General features: G+C 37.4%; 1 protein-coding gene across 3 annotated transcripts in view; it reads left to right on the forward strand.

Moving 5' to 3' along the window:
* Nucleotides 1-20,699, forward strand: part of myo18ab (myosin XVIIIA b) — a 145,184-nt gene that overhangs the window by 100,532 nt on the left and 23,953 nt on the right. For all 3 annotated transcript variants that reach the window (XM_053321307.1, XM_053321310.1, XM_053321308.1), the window contains 10 exons: nucleotides 961-1,072; nucleotides 2,714-2,841; nucleotides 4,214-4,368; nucleotides 4,958-5,081; nucleotides 5,746-5,853; nucleotides 6,079-6,171; nucleotides 7,487-7,597; nucleotides 11,249-11,353; nucleotides 12,253-12,399; nucleotides 14,681-14,794. In XM_053321307.1, the coding sequence (XP_053177282.1) occupies nucleotides 961-1,072; nucleotides 2,714-2,841; nucleotides 4,214-4,368; nucleotides 4,958-5,081; nucleotides 5,746-5,853; nucleotides 6,079-6,171; nucleotides 7,487-7,597; nucleotides 11,249-11,353; nucleotides 12,253-12,399; nucleotides 14,681-14,794 (1,197 nt within the window). The remainder of the gene's footprint in view (nucleotides 1-960; nucleotides 1,073-2,713; nucleotides 2,842-4,213; nucleotides 4,369-4,957; nucleotides 5,082-5,745; nucleotides 5,854-6,078; nucleotides 6,172-7,486; nucleotides 7,598-11,248; nucleotides 11,354-12,252; nucleotides 12,400-14,680; nucleotides 14,795-20,699) is intronic.

Genomic DNA, 20,699 nt, shown 5'->3' on the forward strand with positions numbered 1-20,699 from the left:
TGTTCTGTGTTCTCCTTTGAGGAACAAAACAGAAACCAAAAGGGAGAAATGTAAATTTTCAATTCTTTGGTTTAATGATGGCGCCTCCTAGTTTTGTGTTAATTCAATGAAATACACTTCTATTATCAGTCTATGTAGCTGGTAATGTTATCTTAATACTGCAGGATATATTTAGCATAAAGCAATAATGTTGTATAATAGGCAGAGCAGTCTGACAGTATCTTGCTACACAACACAAGAGCAACAGACTCTGAACAACAACCCATATCATTGTTCCTGTTTAAATCTCCTTCTTATCTAACTTACAAACATGAACACACATCCTGTAGATTTGCATGTTGTAGCAGTTAGCCAGCTGACTAGCTGCTCAGCTGCAGCATGTAAACATACCTGCAAATGTCCTGTCAGACATTTACACACCGTCTGTTCATGACTAGCTACAGCTGTTTGTTTACTGTCTCACAGCCAGCTGAGACAAAAAGGAGCATTTCTGATATTTCCCCAAAGAGCTTTTTTTCTTTTTTTATGATATAAAACTATTAACATCATATTAAAAAAAACATGTTAACATTATTTTTGCTTTAAATATGATTTAGTTGTTGGGATTATGATCTGAAAGGTTCTTTCAGGGCAAACAAAGCCACATTTTTCACATAGTTGTGCTTCTTAAAAAGTTTTACAAATTATATATCACATTTTTTATGAACTGCTCCAAACTCAGTAGTTTTCACAGCTTGGCAGGAATAAATGTTATGATCCTAATTTTTCTCTCTCACCATGAGACCTTTCAGTCATCCATCAACAACCATCAAAACCTTCCTCTGGTGGACCATGAGACTTAATCTGACGTGGCTCTTCAGTGTCTAATGTGTTTCTGTTTGGCCTCTAAAACATAAAAGCCTGGAGACCGATGTTTTCATGTTGTCATAGTAACCACTTCCTCTCTCTCTCTTCCACCAGGCCAAGTTTGACAGCATGAAGAAACAGATGGAGTCCATGGAGATGGAAGTGATGGAGGCTCGACTCATTAGGGCTTCGGAGCTCAATGGGGAGATGGATGATGACGACACAGGTCAGACACTCCTACACACCCAAAATACAAGAAACACTCAATCTGCTTAGACTCCTGTATATGTTTATGGAACGTTGCCTCACAAACTCACTGATAAAATACTAAGTCAGACCTGTGCTGAAGTTGCTGTGTGGCTGATTGGACGTCTTCACAGGGCTGTGTGGGCATGTGCAGGTCACATTTGATTGACAGTTCAGTGAGTTTTATCACATCTGTTGAGGTAGAGCAACTTAAACCTCAGCAGCTGTGTTGCATACTGTACTACTATGTAAATGGATTTCAGAAAGAGAAGATAATTGCACTGACTGAGAATAAGTGTAATAATTAGTGTTACAAAGAGTGATCTCATTGAAATGAATGGTGGGATACATTTTTTATGAAGTGTTAATTAACACTTAACGTATTAATTGTAAGTGTTTTGGGAATGATATGTTCATATGGAAAAACACCCCAAAGTTCCCACATCACCTGCTTGCTCTAAGTATATCTGCAGTGGGACAGAAATGTAGGATGAACAATGAGCATTGCACTGAAGGACAAACTCAAGCCTTTGTAGAGTTTCAGGTCCTTTGTGCACCCATTGTATAAACTGTACATATATACAGTACAAACTCCCACTCAGACCTTACAACAGCAGTAATTCACTCAGCGTTGGCAAGAAAACCCCTGTTTGTGTGCTTGAGTGGAGGTGGAGGAACTGCAGGGGTAGTGTCCGATCGATCCTTTGACAAAAGCCAAGAAAGATCCGATGTCAAGAAGTACAGTAGCAATTGATCAGTTAAAAGTGAAAAATGAAGTAAGGATTCAGTTGGAGGCACCCTGCAGGCAGGCTGCCAGCTGTCTTTGTGCAGCACGCACACTTTGTGAATGGAGAATTGACTTTTCCTCTTGTTGCAGAGGTTGGAACAGCTCTGCTTGTTTGTACCATAGCAGAGCTTTGATTCAGGTGAAATGAGACTGCAACTTAATCTTGAAGGTATTTTTCATATCAGACTTGGAGCACCTCCAGAATGTGTAGGCTGAGCCATATGGAGATACCTCACAAGCCTAGATTTAGCTATAAATATTTGAAGTTAGTTGATGATGATGATGATGATGATGATGATGATGATGATGATGAAAACAATGGAAACAAATTTTGATCTGGAAAACTGACTTTTCCTCTTGTTGCACAGGTTGGAATAGATCTGACTTTGTATTATAGCTATAGTTATCAAAGGTCAGTAGGAGCTATCATAGGTTGAAGTTTAGGATTGCCTTTTATATATTTCACTGTTATTTATACACTGAGTAATATTAGCACTCATAAAATACGATAAGCTAAGATAAGATATTCCTTTATTAATCCCACAGAGTAAAAATAGAAAGAATAAAAAGAATACAGAACAATAAATAAGTAATTACACAAGCAATAAAAACAATAGTAGTAAAATAAATAAAATGATAATATTCCTGAATTTGTTGTTTTTGTTAATGTGGAGAAAAAAAAGTAAATCAGATTTGCCTTATCTGGACAGTTTAAATCAGGTTTATTGTTTGAATCTTTGGACTTTGATAATGTCCTGGAAGATTAAGATGCTGTTGAGGAAACAGAAAGAAGCATATTGACAAAAGTGAGTGTGAACCTGTTGAATGTGACAGGAGGAGAATGGAGGCTGAAGTATGAACGAGCCATCAGAGAGATCGAGTTCACCAAGAAGAGACTGCAGCAGGAGTTTGATGACAAGCTGGAGGTGGAGCAGCAGAACAAACGGCAACTGGAGAGGAGGGTGAGTGAACACTGACACACACACACACACACACACACACACACACACACACACACACACACACACACACACACACCAGCCTTCCACTGACATCTAAATGTGACTGCAGTAACACTTCTAAGTATTATAGAATCAAATCTTCTATATACTTGTTAGATACTTTTTGTCTGGTAAAACTATAACAATATGTGTTAATAATCATGGTTATTAATACAAAAAACTACAAAGCTGGGTGGGATTGTTGGGTCCTGTTCTAAATTGGTTCAGAATCTACCTGCTAGAAGTCATTGTGACCTGTGGGGTTAATTAAGTTTAATAAATCAATACATTTAGATAAATCAGTCCAATTTCTGAATTAGTGGCTCTACAGTTCAATAGATCACCTGTATCACTTCAAAGAATAGACACATGCAATTGAGCGAATTTTATGGATTTTATTAACTACACACTACTGATAATCTTTTATTTTCTGACAGTGGTGTGTATGACTCCAATCTGATGGTAGGAAAGAGGAGAAGTCTCTCTGATAAGTTCTCACCAAAATCTGTCTTATGTTACTTTTTACAGTTGTGTCATTTTGGGTTTGTTGGTGGAACGTTAATGGATCTTTGTTTGTCTAAGAGAGAGAGCGTGTTAGTCTCTGTATCAAACCTGCTCCTATTTCCTCATCTCAGGGTCAAAAGTGACTCTGACCACATGATGTTCTGATCTGTACTGATGCTGTGTCTGCTACAGGACATTCAAACCAAACCAAACCTTCCTGCAACTAAATAGTGACAGAACAGAAGTTATTATTGGTGCAAAAGCAAAGAGATCAGTTCCTTTGTGTTGTCACCAGATATTTTAGGACATCAAATTGTGCTTTGGGAAACAGTGATTGACATGTTTCACCATTTTCTGACATTTTACAGACCAAACAATTCAATGAATCAAGAAACTAATGAACAGATGAATCAGTAATGAAACTCATGGTTAGTTGCAGCCCTAGTCTAGACTCTTAACTATATCTCAACATGTTGCCATGACATTTGGTTCAGACATTGAGGGTTCCCAGATGTTGTATTATTATGACTTTAGTGACACCCTGACTTTTCCTCTAGTGCCACCATGTGGTCAGTCTTTTAGTTTTTTATTGAAATATCTCGCTAACTATTAGATGGATTGCTTTGAAATTTCATACACACATTCATCATCCACAGATGATGTATTGTCACCTTCATCCAGCACCATCATCAAAGCATCATGTTCAGTTTGTCCACCACTCTGAACATTCCCTGTCATTGCATGATGTTTATTTATGTGCATTTTCTAGTGACAGGCTTTTCACCATGTTAAACAGGTTCTGATGTTTTATATGCATGTGTTGGCACAGATCAGTGACTTGCAGGCAGATAACGAGGAGTCCCAGCGAAACATCCAGCAGCTGAAGAAGAAAACCCAGAGGCTGACGTCTGAACTGCAGGACACCAAACTTCATCTAGAGGGCCAACAGAGCCGCAACCACGACCTGGAGAAGAAGCAGAGGAAGTCAGTACACACATACACACACATACACACACACACACACACACACACCAAAAACTATTTCCAAAAATGTCATGTCTGAGCAGGTGTCTTCAGGCACATGTGACTTCACACTGTTGTATTACCTTCCTCCTCTGAGTGTGTGAGGTCCAGTGGTGTTGCTGTCATAAAATAACTGTAAAGGAAAAACTATATTATTGTGTTCCAGATTGTTTATAGCATCAAGCTGTGCAGAGAGAACAGTCCAGTCTCCAGCTCATTTGTACTGCTGCTAAACTCAAACTGTGTGTGTGTGTGTGTGTGTGTGTGTGCGTGTGCGTGTGCGTGTATATGTGCGTGTGTGAGACATGGATTGTAGCCATATATGTTTCTGAATAGGCATATGTTTGTTAAAACAGAGGAGATACACTGTTATGGATCCTGTCTATAACCAGCTCAGCACATTTGAAGTGATTTCACTTTTTTCATGAACTTCAAAAGAATCTCACACTATGAAGTTTGCCCCTTAAATTGAATCCCAGTAGCAGTAGATGCACTTCAGTAGAGTGTTCTTGACAGTGTTAATCAGTGAGGGGTGTTGGTGTGTTTGCAGGTTCGACAGCGAGCTGAGTGCAGCCCAGGAAGAGGTGCAGAGGGAGAAGACCCTGAGGGAGAAACTGGCCCGAGAGAAAGACATGCTGACTGGAGAGGCCTTCAGCCTCAGGCAGCAGCTGGAGGTGTGTATCTGTCTGCTACAGTGTGACATGTGACTTGGATGTGATGTTTATTTTTTCATTAGTGTAATTTATACATAGGTCAGGATTGACAGTCCCTGAAGGTGTCTAATCATCCCTCATCAAGTTTGTTTCCATGAAAGCAGCTGGATCCAAACTACTGCACATAAGAATAATACTGTACTTATAGAAACAAACTTGCAGCTGCATTCAATATTAGTGTAAATGTCGAGAGGGAATAGTCTGAAAACTGATACTGTGCAAAAAACTGTGAGCAGTTTTACAGAGTTGTTTGCAAACAGTTTTAATGAGATTTTGTCTACTCCATGTATAATAATATTATTTATATTAGTATTAAGTGATCTACAGTATTTACTGTAAATCCAAGATGTCTTTTCAGCCTCATAGTTTAATCAAATGGATAAATTAAACATGTTGTGGCAGATTTTATACATATTTCCATGTAATTCAGGATTGCACTGTGCATGTCCACGCAGTTTCAGTAATTATGAACACACATTTTGGAAATAGTTTTTGGAGTGTGTGTGTGTGTGTGTGTGTGTGACTTGTTGCTACCTGCTGAGCTGAGTCAATAAGTCTTCTCTCATCACGTGTGTATCTGTTCACACTTCCCTGACCCTCCCCTCCTCTCTGTTGGCTCCTACAGGATAAGGACCTGGAAGTGTGTGCGGTCAACCTGAAGCTGGACCAGCTGGAGACCGAGCTGCAGGACCTCAACTCCCAAGAGTCCAAGGATGAGGCTTCGCTGGCCAAGGTCTCATTTATTTTTCCTTTTCTGTGAAGTTGTGTTGTAGCTTTGTGGAGAACTTGTGGGTTCATATCTTTATTAGAATTACAGCCTCTGACTATTCAACTGAAAAACAACCTGGAAATGATAATTATAACACTATGTACTGTTATTTATTTTGTAAAATGATTAAATGTATATTTTGGAAGTCAAATCTTACCTTTTACTGAACATGTTGATATTATTGTTCAGATGAGGAAGCAGCTTCGTGACATGGAGGCCAAGGTGAAGGACCAGGAGGAGGAGCTGGATGAGCAGGCTGGCACCATCCAGATGTTGGAGCAGGTACACATAAAAACACAATGCTGCTATCACTGAACCATATTCAAAGCAGTATTAAAGCAGTACAGTGGCTTTATCAGAAATGTTTATCAGAAAGTAGAACAGTTACAAAAAAAGTGTGAACAATAGGTCTTAAGCTGCTTTTTAAAGTGTCCACAGTGTCCATCCATCTTAAATCCAATGACACAGTCTCCTTTACTTTAAGCCTTTTTCTAGGAATCAGAATCTAGGTCACATGGGACCTTTTATTGAGGATCTGTTCTAGAGTTTAGCAGCTGCATCTTGGACCATATGTTAAAGATCCAGGGAGGTTTTGAGTCAGGTGGAAGTGGAGCTACAGCAGTTAAGACAGGACAATATAAAAGCATGTTTTAACATGAACATATGAAAAAAATACCACCAACTCACACAGTTGTAAGAAGTTAGGCCATTATAGATTATAGCTGTTTGAAATCTGAATTACTACTTCTACTACTGATAATAATACACAGAATCAGTGAGTCTTAAACATACATCTACTATCACCTCTGCAGCTGTTATTAGTTATTATTAATTAATGCAAAGTTACTTATATAATGAATCTGTGTGCAGGCTTTCTGTTTGCATAAAGGTTAAACAAATTCAATAATATGAGATCAGGTGAGAGTATTTCCCAAAATGTAAAGCATTTCTTTCCTCATTTTCTTCATGTATGTTTCATCAGCCTACATTTTATATGCTGGTTTTCATTTAAAAATAACTTTCTATTACAAGAGTGTATTTGAACAAACTACTAATAACACAGATGTAACATGTATGAACTACGTTAGATTTGCAGATAGATACTGAATTGCTGGATAAATAATTATTTATAATGATAAATCTCAACACTAATTTATCCGACACTATTTCTGTTTACTGTGCACCTGGAAAATCCATATTGTGTTACTATGACAACAGATGAACATAAGCTGTCTATGTCACCAATCTTTGCTGCAGCATAACTGCATACAGTATTTAACCTGGTTTTAATCAGCCTACACACAGTGATAGTATATTATGAATAGGATCCATAATGTTCATTTGTTTTTAACTCCAGCAGCAGACTGACCTGTAATGAGACACACACACACACACACACACACACACACACAGCAGAAACTCTCTGTAGTGCTTCCACTATCAGTATATGTCAGAGTTTATTAGCAGAACAGAGAACAACAGCAAGTACTGCGGACATACGCACGCCTGTGAATAATACATGGAAATTAGGTGGAAATTAGAATAATGTTTCTTTAAGCCACGCTGAATGCAGAATGTGTTTGTGTTTGCCTTCCAGGCCAAGCTGCGTCTTGAAATGGAGATGGAGCGTTTGCGTCAAACCCATTCCAAGGAGATCGAGGGCAAAGACGATGAAGTGGAAGAGATCAGACAGTCCTGCAGCAAGAAGGTAAGAAAAGTCATCAAACATGCAGGCATACTTTTTAATACTGTGGTTTAACTCTGCAGCTACTTCAGCTTTTTATGTTTTACAATTGTGACTTAATGTGTTGGAGAAACAGGTGTAAAGAGAGAGAAGAGACAGTGACAGACAGACAGAGAGAATGAAAGTACATTAATGTGACAGTAGCAGAGAATGCTGCAGCAAATTAAAAGCTGCATTCTGTAACAAGTCTAACAGGAGCTCTCTGTTCAGCTCCATAGCAGCACGAGGTTTTTATACCAAACTTTACTGTGCTGCTTCTCACAGTTGTCTTCTGCTCAAATATGTACTTTTTGTGACTTTTAATAGCTCGCAGCTGCTCCAGTCTGCTGTGTTTTGATTGAAGCAGCTAGTCAAACACATATTAAGTCAGCCTGTTAAAATTTTTATCTTTTAATGGCAATAATCTAGTCAAAGAAGTGTAAAAGCTCTAACAACTACCACTGAATTCACCACACAGTGATTTCTCATAATTCCAACAGCTGTTTTAACTCCATCACTACACTGATCTCTGAGTTAACATCAGGACTGAACTAAACTCTCCTCACGTACAGACGTCCTTTTTATAGAGATGATACAAGGTTGTCTTCTCTTCAACTATGTTCCAAATATAACAGTAGAGATCTCGTTTAGCTCCAGTGCTTTTCAGATACAACACAACACATCTTTCACATAGCTAGAGCATTTTTATTAAAGACAGGCCATTATTTCTATTTCCTCTTGGTTTATAAGTTTTCATATTTCATTACAACACATCCCTATATTCTGATGTGTGCCTGCTTTCATTTGCTGTTGATACAACCCTTGTTTTAAAAAGTGAAGCTAAGTACATTTCCACAGCACTGTGAGTACAGCAGCATGTTTTTCTACATTCTCTGCTGCTCTCAATTTCTCTCCTTGTCACTGGCTAATTATTTATAATAGTTCCACTGTGCTGTTTTGTAGATTGCTGTCAAGCTACCATCAGTGAACCTCAGCACTTCTGCACTAATATTTTACATTAGCAGCATTCTAGCAGTAAAGTAAACAAAGAAGGCAAAGTAGTAGACAAGAATTGATTAGTGAATTGATAATGAAAAGAGTAAAGAACGTCAGAGCAGCAGAGCAGTGAGTGTGATGTGATCCAGTTGCTATACTGATGGAATTAGTGCTGTGTAAATGTACATTAGGCTGAATTTATCATGTGAGATATTAGACAACAAGTAAATCTATCTCTACTGACTATAAATTTGAGCTTTTTAAAAGATGTTTTTATATCAGAAATATGGATTTATTTCTTGTAATGCCTGGAAATCACATTGATGGTTCCATACTACATTGTTTCTAGTATAATCACTACTTTCATAGAATTGAGTTACAATTTGTACATTTTGCTTTATAAACAGTTAAACCAGACAACAGCAGGGATTAAGTGCTGCCATGCAAGTATTTCAAATGGTTTCAAAACAGTAAAACTTTGACATATACCAGTTTGTGATAATCCATCAACATATTTTCCACTGCTCTTAAATTTAGTTGAAATAATTCATTATTTCTGCTTTTTTTAACTAAAACACAGAATTGGGTGATCATTTCTACTTTGCTTTATTAAATATCAAAATTGACAATTGACAGTATTTATAGCATTTTTCACAGATTACAGCTTTATTAACTATACCTCTAATTAAAATTTCAATTTCTCAGAGAGCTTGAGTCCTCCTCATCACACAAACATACACTCATTGTATTTGTTATAGATCTCTAGGTGAGTGACTTTTTGTTGGGAAACATTTGTTTATGCATCAGCAAAACAGCTCTCATTGGTTCCCTAATTGTCAAATTATATGTGTGTATATGTGTGTGTGTGTGTGTGTGTGTGTGTGTGTGTGTGTGTGTGGGAGGCAGAATGAGTGTGTGGGTGGTGCGCTGTTGGAGTTTGGGTACAGTTAACTTTGTTGCTATTATGTCTGTTAATGTTGTTTTGCTTTGCCAGTGCTGACTGTCACATGACTGCCCTCCACCAGTGGAGCCCTCATTAGCCTGCGCATAATTAGATTTTTCCCCACTCACACAGGCTGGGAGCACTGACTCTACACTGTGTCTCTAAGTGACTTTTCCACACTGATGCATTATGCTGAATAAATAAATGAGGAGGAAATAGTATATAGTATTGTCTATGTAAATTGTACATTTCATGACGGGCCTTATTAGCCTCACACAGGCCCAGACTCATGTTCATGTATTGTGAATACGGCAAAACACAAGCAACCAGTTTAAAAAAACTTCACAGTTGAGTCAGAAATGGAACTTTTCCCTCTTATCTGTGTCCCTGCTTCTATAAGACTGTGATGTCAGTCAGTCCAACACTTGATCCACAGACAGATACTTCAAACAAACAGCTCTACTTTCTTTACACTGGTTGTATTACCTGTACACTTACTCATCTTAAGAGAAGAGTGGTGTAACAGAACACTGTTACACCACTGTCAATATATTTGCATATTCATTGTGGATATTTAATGAGGGAGAATAAATAGATTGATTTGAATGATTTTAAAGTGGTAATTATACACTTTTATCAGATATTACATTATTGTTCCAAGCAGAGCATCTTTATGAATCTTAGGGCTGGGTGTCAGTTAAAAAATGATGATACCAGTACCAATTTAAGTACCTTTAGAGTGATACTGATACCAATGTAGTACTTCATTTAGTTGAACTAATTCATTATTTCTGCTTTTTTTTATTTTTTTAACTAAAACACAGAATTGGGTGATAATTTCTACTTTATGCTTTATTAAATATCAAACTGGTCAAAATTGACAATTGACAGTATTCAAAGAATTTTTTACAGATTACAGCTTTATTACCTCTAATTAAAATTTCTCAATTAAGAGTGGAATTTTGCCTCTCCAGAGATCTGTGTAAACTTCTCAGCTCATAATAAAGGAACATTGTATCTTATCTTATCTTAAATGTTTTGTGAATAACTTTAGGACAACCATCAGGCCAGTAATATCAATGAGCACTTTGCAATGACATTTACATAGCTCATCCATGCTGCCCAGAGGATTCATCATTTCCACTGTCAGCAGCAGATAGTTCATAAGAATCCTTTGGGAATTACATTTTCTTTACATATTTGTGAATTAAAGGAGATAAAAGCTTTTTTTTAATTGGAGCTGTAGACATTTTATGAGTGCTCCACCCAAAACAAGTTTTAAAAAATGTTTAACTGATTATGTCAAGGTGACAGTCCAGACTGTGTTGGATAGATCAGGGAAAGTAATGTCTCCCTCAGAATGAATTTTAATAATGTTGATGAATCCCTGACTTTGCATCCAGTGCCATCATGGTCAAAAACTTTGAATGTGTCCAATGACCAAATACCTGCTAAACTATTGATATTCCCATCAGCCTAAACTGTACTTTGTTTCCATTTTCTAAGTTCTAAGAATAGTTTTTGGTTGTGTGGAACACCTTAAATAGTAATAATATGCAGAAATGGACACAAACATACACCAGAATGTAAAGTCTGTACTTTATATTGATGATTGCCAAACTGTTCTGCTCTTCCGTCTGTACTGCTGTGTGATCAGACTGAGCTGTGTATGAACTTTTTTTTCTGTGTGTCTCTAGCTGAAGCAAATGGAGGTCCAGCTTGAAGAGGAGTATGATGAGAAGCAGAAGGTGCTGAAAGAGAAGAGAGAGCTGGAGTCAAAGCTTCTGAGCGCCCAGGACAAGGTAACTACAGTCAACACCGGTTTAACTTTAACTAGAAATTCTCCTGAAGCTGTAAACCAAGACACATTTCTGTTCTATCAGGACTTGATCTGTTTCTAACACCTCCAGCAGTTCATATGGAAGTATGTGCAGGGTTCAGTAGTGAGGTGTGTAGGAGGATATATGGAGCTTAAAGTGGTGCTGGTGATTAAAGTGACTTCATTATACTGACTGAATCAAATCATTGTTCTTAAAGGCTGTGTAAAGTGAATTCAGACATTTTCTTCTAAACACAATAATGGCGCTAGGCTTCACAAACTGTGTTTCAACATTTCTGTGTTCAGGATTTAGTGGGCGGGTCTGAAAATCACAAACCCGCCCCTGCTGCTGTAGAGGTATAAATACATTCAGCACACAGTACTACTACTACAGTGTACAGTTATCTGAGTTAACCTCTGAGCTAGCCGCCGAGCTAGCCGCTGAGCTAGCCACAGCAGAAAGCTCTCAGACGTAGCGTCCATGTTTCTGGTAGAGGTGGTGACTTTGATTGACAGGTGACACTTGGTAGGGGGCGGGGTTTCAGCGAACTTGGCGGGCACTCCCACAGCGTTTGGTAGCAGAGAAAGAGACTGAGTTTTATACAACTTTGAAGCCTAATTTCATATATTTGGCGATTTTTTTTAATCATTCAAATTTGGCAGGGTGGTTAACAACACACTTTTCTGTGGTATATCAAACTCAGAACACATATTTATTTTTACTTTACATGGACTTTAAGTCCAGCTCTAACATCCATGGACCAGAGGAGGAACGTGACCTGCTCTAACCAACAGACACAAAAACAAGCGCCCCCTGATCACAGCCACAAGTAAAGTGGGTTTATTCACTGCCAGTTGAGTGACATGTGTGCCTTGTCCCAGGTGAGAGGGGGTGACATGGAGACTGAGAAGCGTCTGAGGAAGGACCTGAAGAGAACCAAGGCTCTGCTGGCTGACGCACAGATCATGTTAGACCACATCAAGAACAACGCACCCAGCAAGAGGGAGATCGCCCAGCTCAAGAACCAGGTTAACACTTTCTACAACACATTAAATCCAGTTTATAGTCTGATGTTGATGCAACTCATCCTGAACTTAGCTCTCTACTAGACACACATGAAATGTAAAATTAATCCAAATTCTTCCCCTCACTCAACTGCATTACTATTTTGCCACTAATATTTAAATATATACATGAATCAAATAAGCAAGTAGGTTTGATGTTAAAGGTTCAGTTCAACCAAGTATAGTACATAGTATCTCGCTTCCTCTCTGTGATAGTTTCAGTTTTATCTGCTGAGAATCTTCCACAATACATTATATATATATACATTATATATATATATATATATTAGATCTATAAAGGTGTGAAAGAATTTTTTTTACTGAAATTTTACTCTGAAGGTTTCAGAGATGAGGACTAGCTTTAGCGTTAGCCAGCAGGCTAGCTCCTGAGATAAGTTTCTGATGCCTCTGTAGCTTTGTCAACAAAATTCATTTTGAACTGTGATGAAGGTTCAGTCAAGGTTGATGTTTTCATTGGATATTTTAATATTATAACAGTGCTGCCTCAGTGCTCACTACATTTCAGTGACGTGCGGTGAGGTTCATGTCTGGTGAGGCACTGACTTCATCACAATCAGATTTACAAACATATGAACCCTACAGAGTAGCTTATTCACCATTTGATTGGCAGCAGTTAACAGGTTATGTTTAAAATCTCATATCAGCTTTCTTTACACATACAAACTGTAGCACACAAAAAAACACATTTAATTTAAAAAACGTTATTATGGTCTTACCTTTACTTACTTATCTTACTTACTTTACTTGCCGACTAGCTCACTGTAGTTGTAGCATAGACTGTATGAGTTGTAGTTTACTGTCACTTATTCTGCAGCTAATGAGTCGTAATAAGAATCACTGGGATCAGGAGCGCCCCCTGCCATGAGGCCGGAGAACTGCGTGCCTCACTTAGTGACTTTTTGCAGCCGTTTTATGCTGCGCAGCACACGAAACACGCTACAAACACTGTACATTATATCATCAGCTACACTATGGAAATTTAGTTCATATAGTAAAAGTGTTTGAACATGTTAATAGCGACATACAGAGAGACAGCTGTACAGCTGTACTGTCTCACTGCATAGCATGCCAGCGCAGTAAACCGAGTCATTGCGCAATCCATGGTGAGGCTCGCCTCGCTGCTGCCTCACTGCGCGTCTCTTTTCAGTGTTTGATCAGTACATGTGAAAATTCAGCGATTTTGAATTAAAAATAATCCGAAACTGGTAAAGTTAGATAGAAAATAACGTTATAGTGCAAATCACTGGACAAATATAACCATTTATTATTTTTTTCATTTTTAAGTCTTTTTCCATGATAACAGGTGAGGCACGGCCTCACCTGCCTCCCCTGACCGCACGTCACTGCTACATTTCAATGAGAATTGATAAATATAAAAATACATGTTAATGAAATCAGTGTTAGTGAGGTGTATGTTATTACACATGGAGTGCTCTCTCTCCTCCTGGGAGTTTGAACTCCAGAGTTTAACTTGCCTCAAAACAGTGACACAACACACAAACTATTTCTAATATTGGTGAGGGTAGACACTGTGAAACATGTATGACATAGACCACTGAGTCATTGAATCACTATGTATGAATGTCAAATGAAGTTCTAAGCAGCGACCAAACAAGACAGATGTACTTCCTCATAAAGCCCATGATGGAGCTTTGTACCCACCATCAATATTCAGTTTCCCTCCATCAATATTCAGAACAGCATGGGCCCCCCTTCAAATACGCCTGCTGTATGTACTGTGCTATATAAATACATTTGACTTGACTTGACTTTATTTATACAGCACTTTTCATACATACAATGCAGCTCAAAGTGTTTTACATGTAAAGCAATAAAACAAGGACAAATACAGCAAGTTAAGATAAACAGTGTGGGTTAAAAACAAAATAATAATAAAATAGAAACACTGCAGCAGATTAGAGATAAAAGTTAAAACACATTTAAAAGGGGAAACTAAATAGAAACAGGTGTAACATACAAGATAACAAAGCTTTGCAGTAAAATAATGTTTTCAGCTCTTTTTAAAGAATGTCCACAGAGGTTAGCATTTCTAAGCATAAAATTACACTGATCACAGGTTAAATGTACCCTGATAATGCAGAAAGGACTACACATATAATATAATATACAGTATCAGCAGAAATGAAGTGTATGTTGTGTTGGGTCACTGTTTGATAAAGTTAGTGAAGTGATATATGTTCCTCTGTCTCCGCTCTGATTCCAGCTGGAAGAGTCTGAGTTCACGTGTGCAGCTGCAGTTAAAGCTCGTAAGTCCATGGAGGTGGAGATTGAAGACCTGCACGTTCAGATGGAAGACATCTCCAAAACCAAACAGGCGGTCAGTACAGCTGTGTGGATCCTTTTAAAATAAGCTGCAGCAGTGGCACAACCACAGGTGGCGGTTTATGATGAAGTTTACTGCACGTTGTTCTTAAATAGGAGGGAAAAAAGTAAAGCTGTCACAACATTTGGACAGGAGCGTCGCTGGCGATCACGTAGGTTGTGTTTATAATGCTGCACCATCTGTGGCTGTAGCAAGACAGCAGTAGATATGTCACATCACTGCCTTTAGCCAGAGATAAGAGGAGAGAGGACACACCTGTTCCCCCCACACCTCTTCCTTCATCTTCTCCTTCCTCCCTCTATTCCTTCTGTGCTGCTTTTACAATTTTTTCCATTTCTTGTTTATTTTCAGCTGTCTTTACTTCTTTCTTAATGGTTTACTTTAGTTTAGCTTCTTTTTCTCTTTCACTCCCACGTTAAATCTGTTTTTCATTTATTCCGTTTTTCTCTCTGTACCTGTGAGCTCTCATCTCTCTCATCTCCTTCTTCCCTCTGCTCTTCTTCACATCCAACACATTGCTGAACCTGATTTAAACAACCTTGAAAAGTTTTTCCCGTTCATGTTTATCATCAGAAAGGTGAACTTGACGTGAAGGGTAAAGATAGTTGAGCTCACACATCTGCACAAGCAGTCCCAAGCATATTATTGTAACTATAATGTGCACCTGTCTCTAAATGGAACTGGAGATGAATGAACTGTTAATTAGTAAACTGGTAATGGGGAACTGGCAGAACTGGAACTGAGTTAATTATAGATTTTTTTTCAGTGTTAAATTATCTTTATAATTAATTAATAGCTGTTTAAAGCAATTATATATTTATTAACTACTAATTTATTAAATGTAGTTGTTAAATATGCATTGAATGCATGAATGATGCATTAAAACACTGAGAAGTATGAGGACATAATAATAACAAAGGAAGTGAATAATACCTTTTCATTGGTCTCATCACAGCTGGATGTGGTGTACTGCACATTTAGTGATGTCATAGTTATACTAACAGGTTTCACTCATACAGACTGAAGACAATCTGTCAGGTTTCACTTTAAAAACTGGGTGGAAACAATTAGAGTTTTAATACACTCCTACATTCAGAATCAACCCTTCATACATGTTGTTCACTACAGAGGAGGATGTAGGCAGTACCCCAGTATATTTACCCCAGTATATTTACTCCAGAATATTTACCCCAGTATATTTACTCCAGTATATTTACCCCAGTATATTTACTCCAGTATATTTACCCCAGTATATTTACTCCAGTATATTTACCCCGGTATATTTACTCCAGAATATTTACCCCAGTATATTTACTCCCAGTATATTTACTCCAGTATATTTACTCCAGTATATTTACTCCAGTATATTTGCTGCAGTATATTTACTCCAGTATATTTATGCCAGTATATTTACCCCAGTAATTTACCCCAGTATATTTACCCCAGTATATTTACTCCCAGTATATTTACTCCAGTATATTTACCCCAGTATATTTACTCCCAGTATATTTACTCCAGTATATTTACCCCAGTATATTTACTCCCAGTATATTTACTCCAGTATATTTACCCCAGTACATTTACTCCAGTACATTTACTCCAGTATATTTACCCCAGTATATTTACTCCCAGTATATTTACTCCAGTATATTTACCCCAGTATATTTACTCCAGTATATTTACTCCCAGTATATTTACTCCAGTATATTTACTCCCAGTATATTTACCCCAGTATATTTACTCTAGTATATTTACCCCAGTATATTTACTCTAGTATATTTACTCCCAGTATATTTACTCCCAGTATATTTACTCCAGTATATTTGCTGCAGTATATTTACTCCAGTATATTTACCCTAGTATAGTTGCTACAGTATATTTACTCCCAGTATATTTACTCCAGTACATTTACTCCAGTATATTTACTCCAGTTTATTTGCTGCAGTATATTTACCCCAGTATATTTACCCCAGTATATTTACCCCAGTATATTTACTCCAGTATATTTACTCCAGTATATTTGCTGCAGTATATTTACTCCAGTATATTTACTCCAGTATATTTGCTGCAGTACATTTACTCCAGTATATTTACTCCAGTATATTTACTCCAGTATATTTACTCCAGTATATTTACCCCAGTATATTTACCGCAGTATATTTACTGCAGTATATTTACTGCAGTATATTTACTTCTAGTATATTTACTCCAGTATATTTACTCCCAGTATATTTACTCCAGTATATTTACCGCAGTATATTTACCCTAGTATATTTACTCCAGTATATTTACTCCAGTATATTTGCTGCAGTATATTTACTCCAGTATATTTGCTGCAGTATATTTACCCCAGTATATTTACTCTAGTATATTTACCCCAGTATATTTACTCTAGTATATTTACCCCAGTATATTTACCCTAGTGTATTTACTCCAGTATATTTACTCCAGTATATTTGCTGCAGTATATTTACTCCAGTATATTTGCTGCAGTATATTTACCCCAGTATATTTACTCTAGTATATTTACCCCAGTATATTTACTCTAGTATATTTACCCCAGTATATTTACCCTAGTGTATTTACTCCAGTATATTTACTCTAGTATATTTACTCCCAGTATATTTACTCCAGTATATTTGCTGCAGTATATTTACTCCAGTATATTTACCCTAGTATAGTTGCTACAGTATATTTACTCCCAGTATATTTACTCCAGTACATTTACTCCAGTATATTTACTCCAGTTTATTTGCTGCAGTATATTTACCCCAGTATATTTACCCCAGTATATTTACTCCAGTATATTTACTCCAGTATATTTGCTGCAGTATATTTACTCCAGTATATTTGCTGCAGTACATTTACTCCAGTATATTTACTCCAGTATATTTACTCCAGTATATTTACTCCAGTATATTTACCCCAGTATATTTACCGCAGTATATTTACTGCAGTATATTTACTGCAGTATATTTACTTCTAGTATATTTACTCCAGTATATTTACTCCCAGTATATTTACTCCAGTATATTTGCTGCAGTATATTTACTCCAGTATATTTGCTGCAGTATATTTACCCCAGTATATTTACTCTAGTATATTTACCCCAGTATATTTACTCCCAGTATATTTACTCCAGTATATTTACTCCAGTATATTTACTCTAGTATATTTACCCCAGTATATTTACTCCAGTATATTTACCCTAGTATAGTTGCTACAGTATATTTACTCCCAGTATATTTACTCCAGTACATTTACTCCAGTATATTTACTCCAGTTTATTTGCTGCAGTATATTTACTCCAGTATATTTACTCCAGTATATTTGCTGCAGTATATTTACTCCAGTATATTTGCTGCAGTACATTTGCTGCAGTACATTTACTCCAGTATATTTGCTGCAGTACATTTACTCCAGTATATTTACTCCAGTATATTTACTCCAGTATATTTACTCCAGTTCATTTACTCCAGTATATTTACCCCAGTATATTTACCCCAGTATATTTACTGCAGTATATTTACTTCTAGTATATTTACTCCAGTATATTTACTCCCAGTATATTTACTCCAGTATATTTACCGCAGTATATTTACCCTAGTATAGTTGCTACAGTACATTTACTCCAGTATATTTACTCCAGTATATTTACTCCAGTATATTTACTCGCTGCAGTACATTTACTCCAGTACATTTACTCCAGTATATTTACTCCAGTATATTTACTCCAGTACATTTACTCCAGTATATTTACCGCAGTATATTTACTCCAGTATATTTACTCCAGTACATTTACTCCAGTATATTTACTCCAGTACATTTACTCCAGTATATTTACCGCAGTATATTTACTCCAGTATATTTACTCCAGTACATTTACTCCAGTATATTTACCCCAGTATATTTACTCCAGTATATTTTTACCCCAGTATATTTACTCCAGTATATTTACTCCAGTATATTTTTACCCCAGTATATTTGCTGCAGTATATTTACTGCAGTATATTTACCCCAGTATATTTACTCCAGTATATTTACTCCAGTATATTTTTACCCCAGTATATTTACCCCAGTATATTTACTCCAGTATATTTGCTGCAGTATATTTACCCCAGTATATTTACCCCAGTATATTTACCCCAGTATATTTACTCCAGTATATTTGCTGCAGTATATTTACTCCAGTATATTTACTCCAGTATATTTTTACCCCAGTATATTTACTGCAGTATATTTACTCCAGTATATTTTTACCCCAGTATATTAACTGCAGTATATTTACCCCAGTATATTTACTGCAGTATATTTACCCCAGTATATTTACTGCAGTATATTTACCCCAGTATATTTACTGCAGTATATTTATATCATCACTGTTTCTTCTATGAGGACAACAGGTGTGAGTTGCATCTCAACAATTGTTCAGTCAATATTGCTCACATTTATGGCTCACTTCAATCCCATTTGAACTGTGCAAATATTCAATTTCATCCAGTGGTGCATCATGGGTGACTTCATCTCAGCTTTATTTTGCTTTTATATCATGTCATCAGGAAAAGAAAAAAATGACTTTGAAAAACACTGACAATGTAATTGTTTTCATAAGATGGCTGACTCATTTAGTGAGATGTGGAAGAGGAATTGTGCAGAGATCAGATGAATGTGTCAGCAGCTGTTTGTTTAGAAATGCTGTCTTTGAGGATGACCTCTGCAGCACACATCCAGCCTGCTGGGAAAGTAAACGGCTGAAGAAGTGATGACAGAAATGGCTATTGTATAAATGGAGGCCTTGTTGATGCAGGCCAGGCTGCACCACACACCGCAATTCAACAAAGATAAAATCATGCAAATAGCATTTCTTTCAGATGGGCCGTCGTCCTTTTCTACCATTCCCCGCCATAATTGCAGTGTTTTGAGAAAATAGTCTGGCATGTTTTCAACAGCTTTATCCTGCCACAGAGAGCGCCGGCAATCTGAGGGAGATTGCACTGACAGCCTATTGTTAAATGTGTTAAATGACAGTTTGATGCTGGCGACTGGCACGTTTTTTAGTTCTCTCTCTCTCTCTCTCTCTCTCTCTCTGTCTCTCTCTCTCTCTCTCTCTCTCTCTCTCTCTCTCTCTCTCTCTCTCTCTCTCTCTCTCTCTCTCTCTCTCTCTCTCTCTCTCTCTCTCTCTCTCTCTCTCTCTCTCCAAGTGTCCGTCACAACATTTTTTCCCCTCTGCTGCAGTGCTGGAGCTGCTTTCAATGCTTTTATCAGCACTCAGTGAGGCCAGCAGTGGATTTAAAAAGGGAAAGTGGTATGTAAATGAATCCGCCCCAGATTCCTCATGGATATTTTTAGTTCCTCAAGTACACCTTGCTGCGTCTCAGCAGTGGGTGGTATTAATAAAAATAAATAAGGAATAAATAAAAGTGAATGTTTTAATCTAACACAAATTTTGAGGTGTTTGATCCAGTGCGTTGTTTTTTAATAAGACAGATGCCACAGTGTCAGCTCTGACTGTCCCTGACTTCTCTCATCTACTCGCTATGTGCAAATGGATTCATTAGCCTTTTCACATCATCACATTATTCATCATTTATTAATCCATAGCCCTGCACCACCAACCTCTCCATCTCTTTTGTATATTATCCCAGTCATTACAGAAATAGGATTACTTCAGCACAGTCCCTCCCCTCAGCTCAAGGTACTGTATAAGGCAGTTGCTGCTTGCTTTTAGCCCCTAATTGGATATCTTGGTTATGACTGGGGCCTGAAATAACCCCTGTTGGGCCCTGTGATCAGAGGGAGGCTGTGTAGGAGCTAATAAGGGCTCACGTCAGAGGGAAATCTCTGTTATGCACCCAGTGGCATACCCACAATGCCAAAGCAGAGCTCCAGACCATTAAGT

Source organism: Scomber japonicus, chromosome 6, assembly GCF_027409825.1.
Source record: "Scomber japonicus isolate fScoJap1 chromosome 6, fScoJap1.pri, whole genome shotgun sequence".
Lineage (NCBI taxonomy): Eukaryota > Metazoa > Chordata > Actinopteri > Scombriformes > Scombridae > Scomber > Scomber japonicus.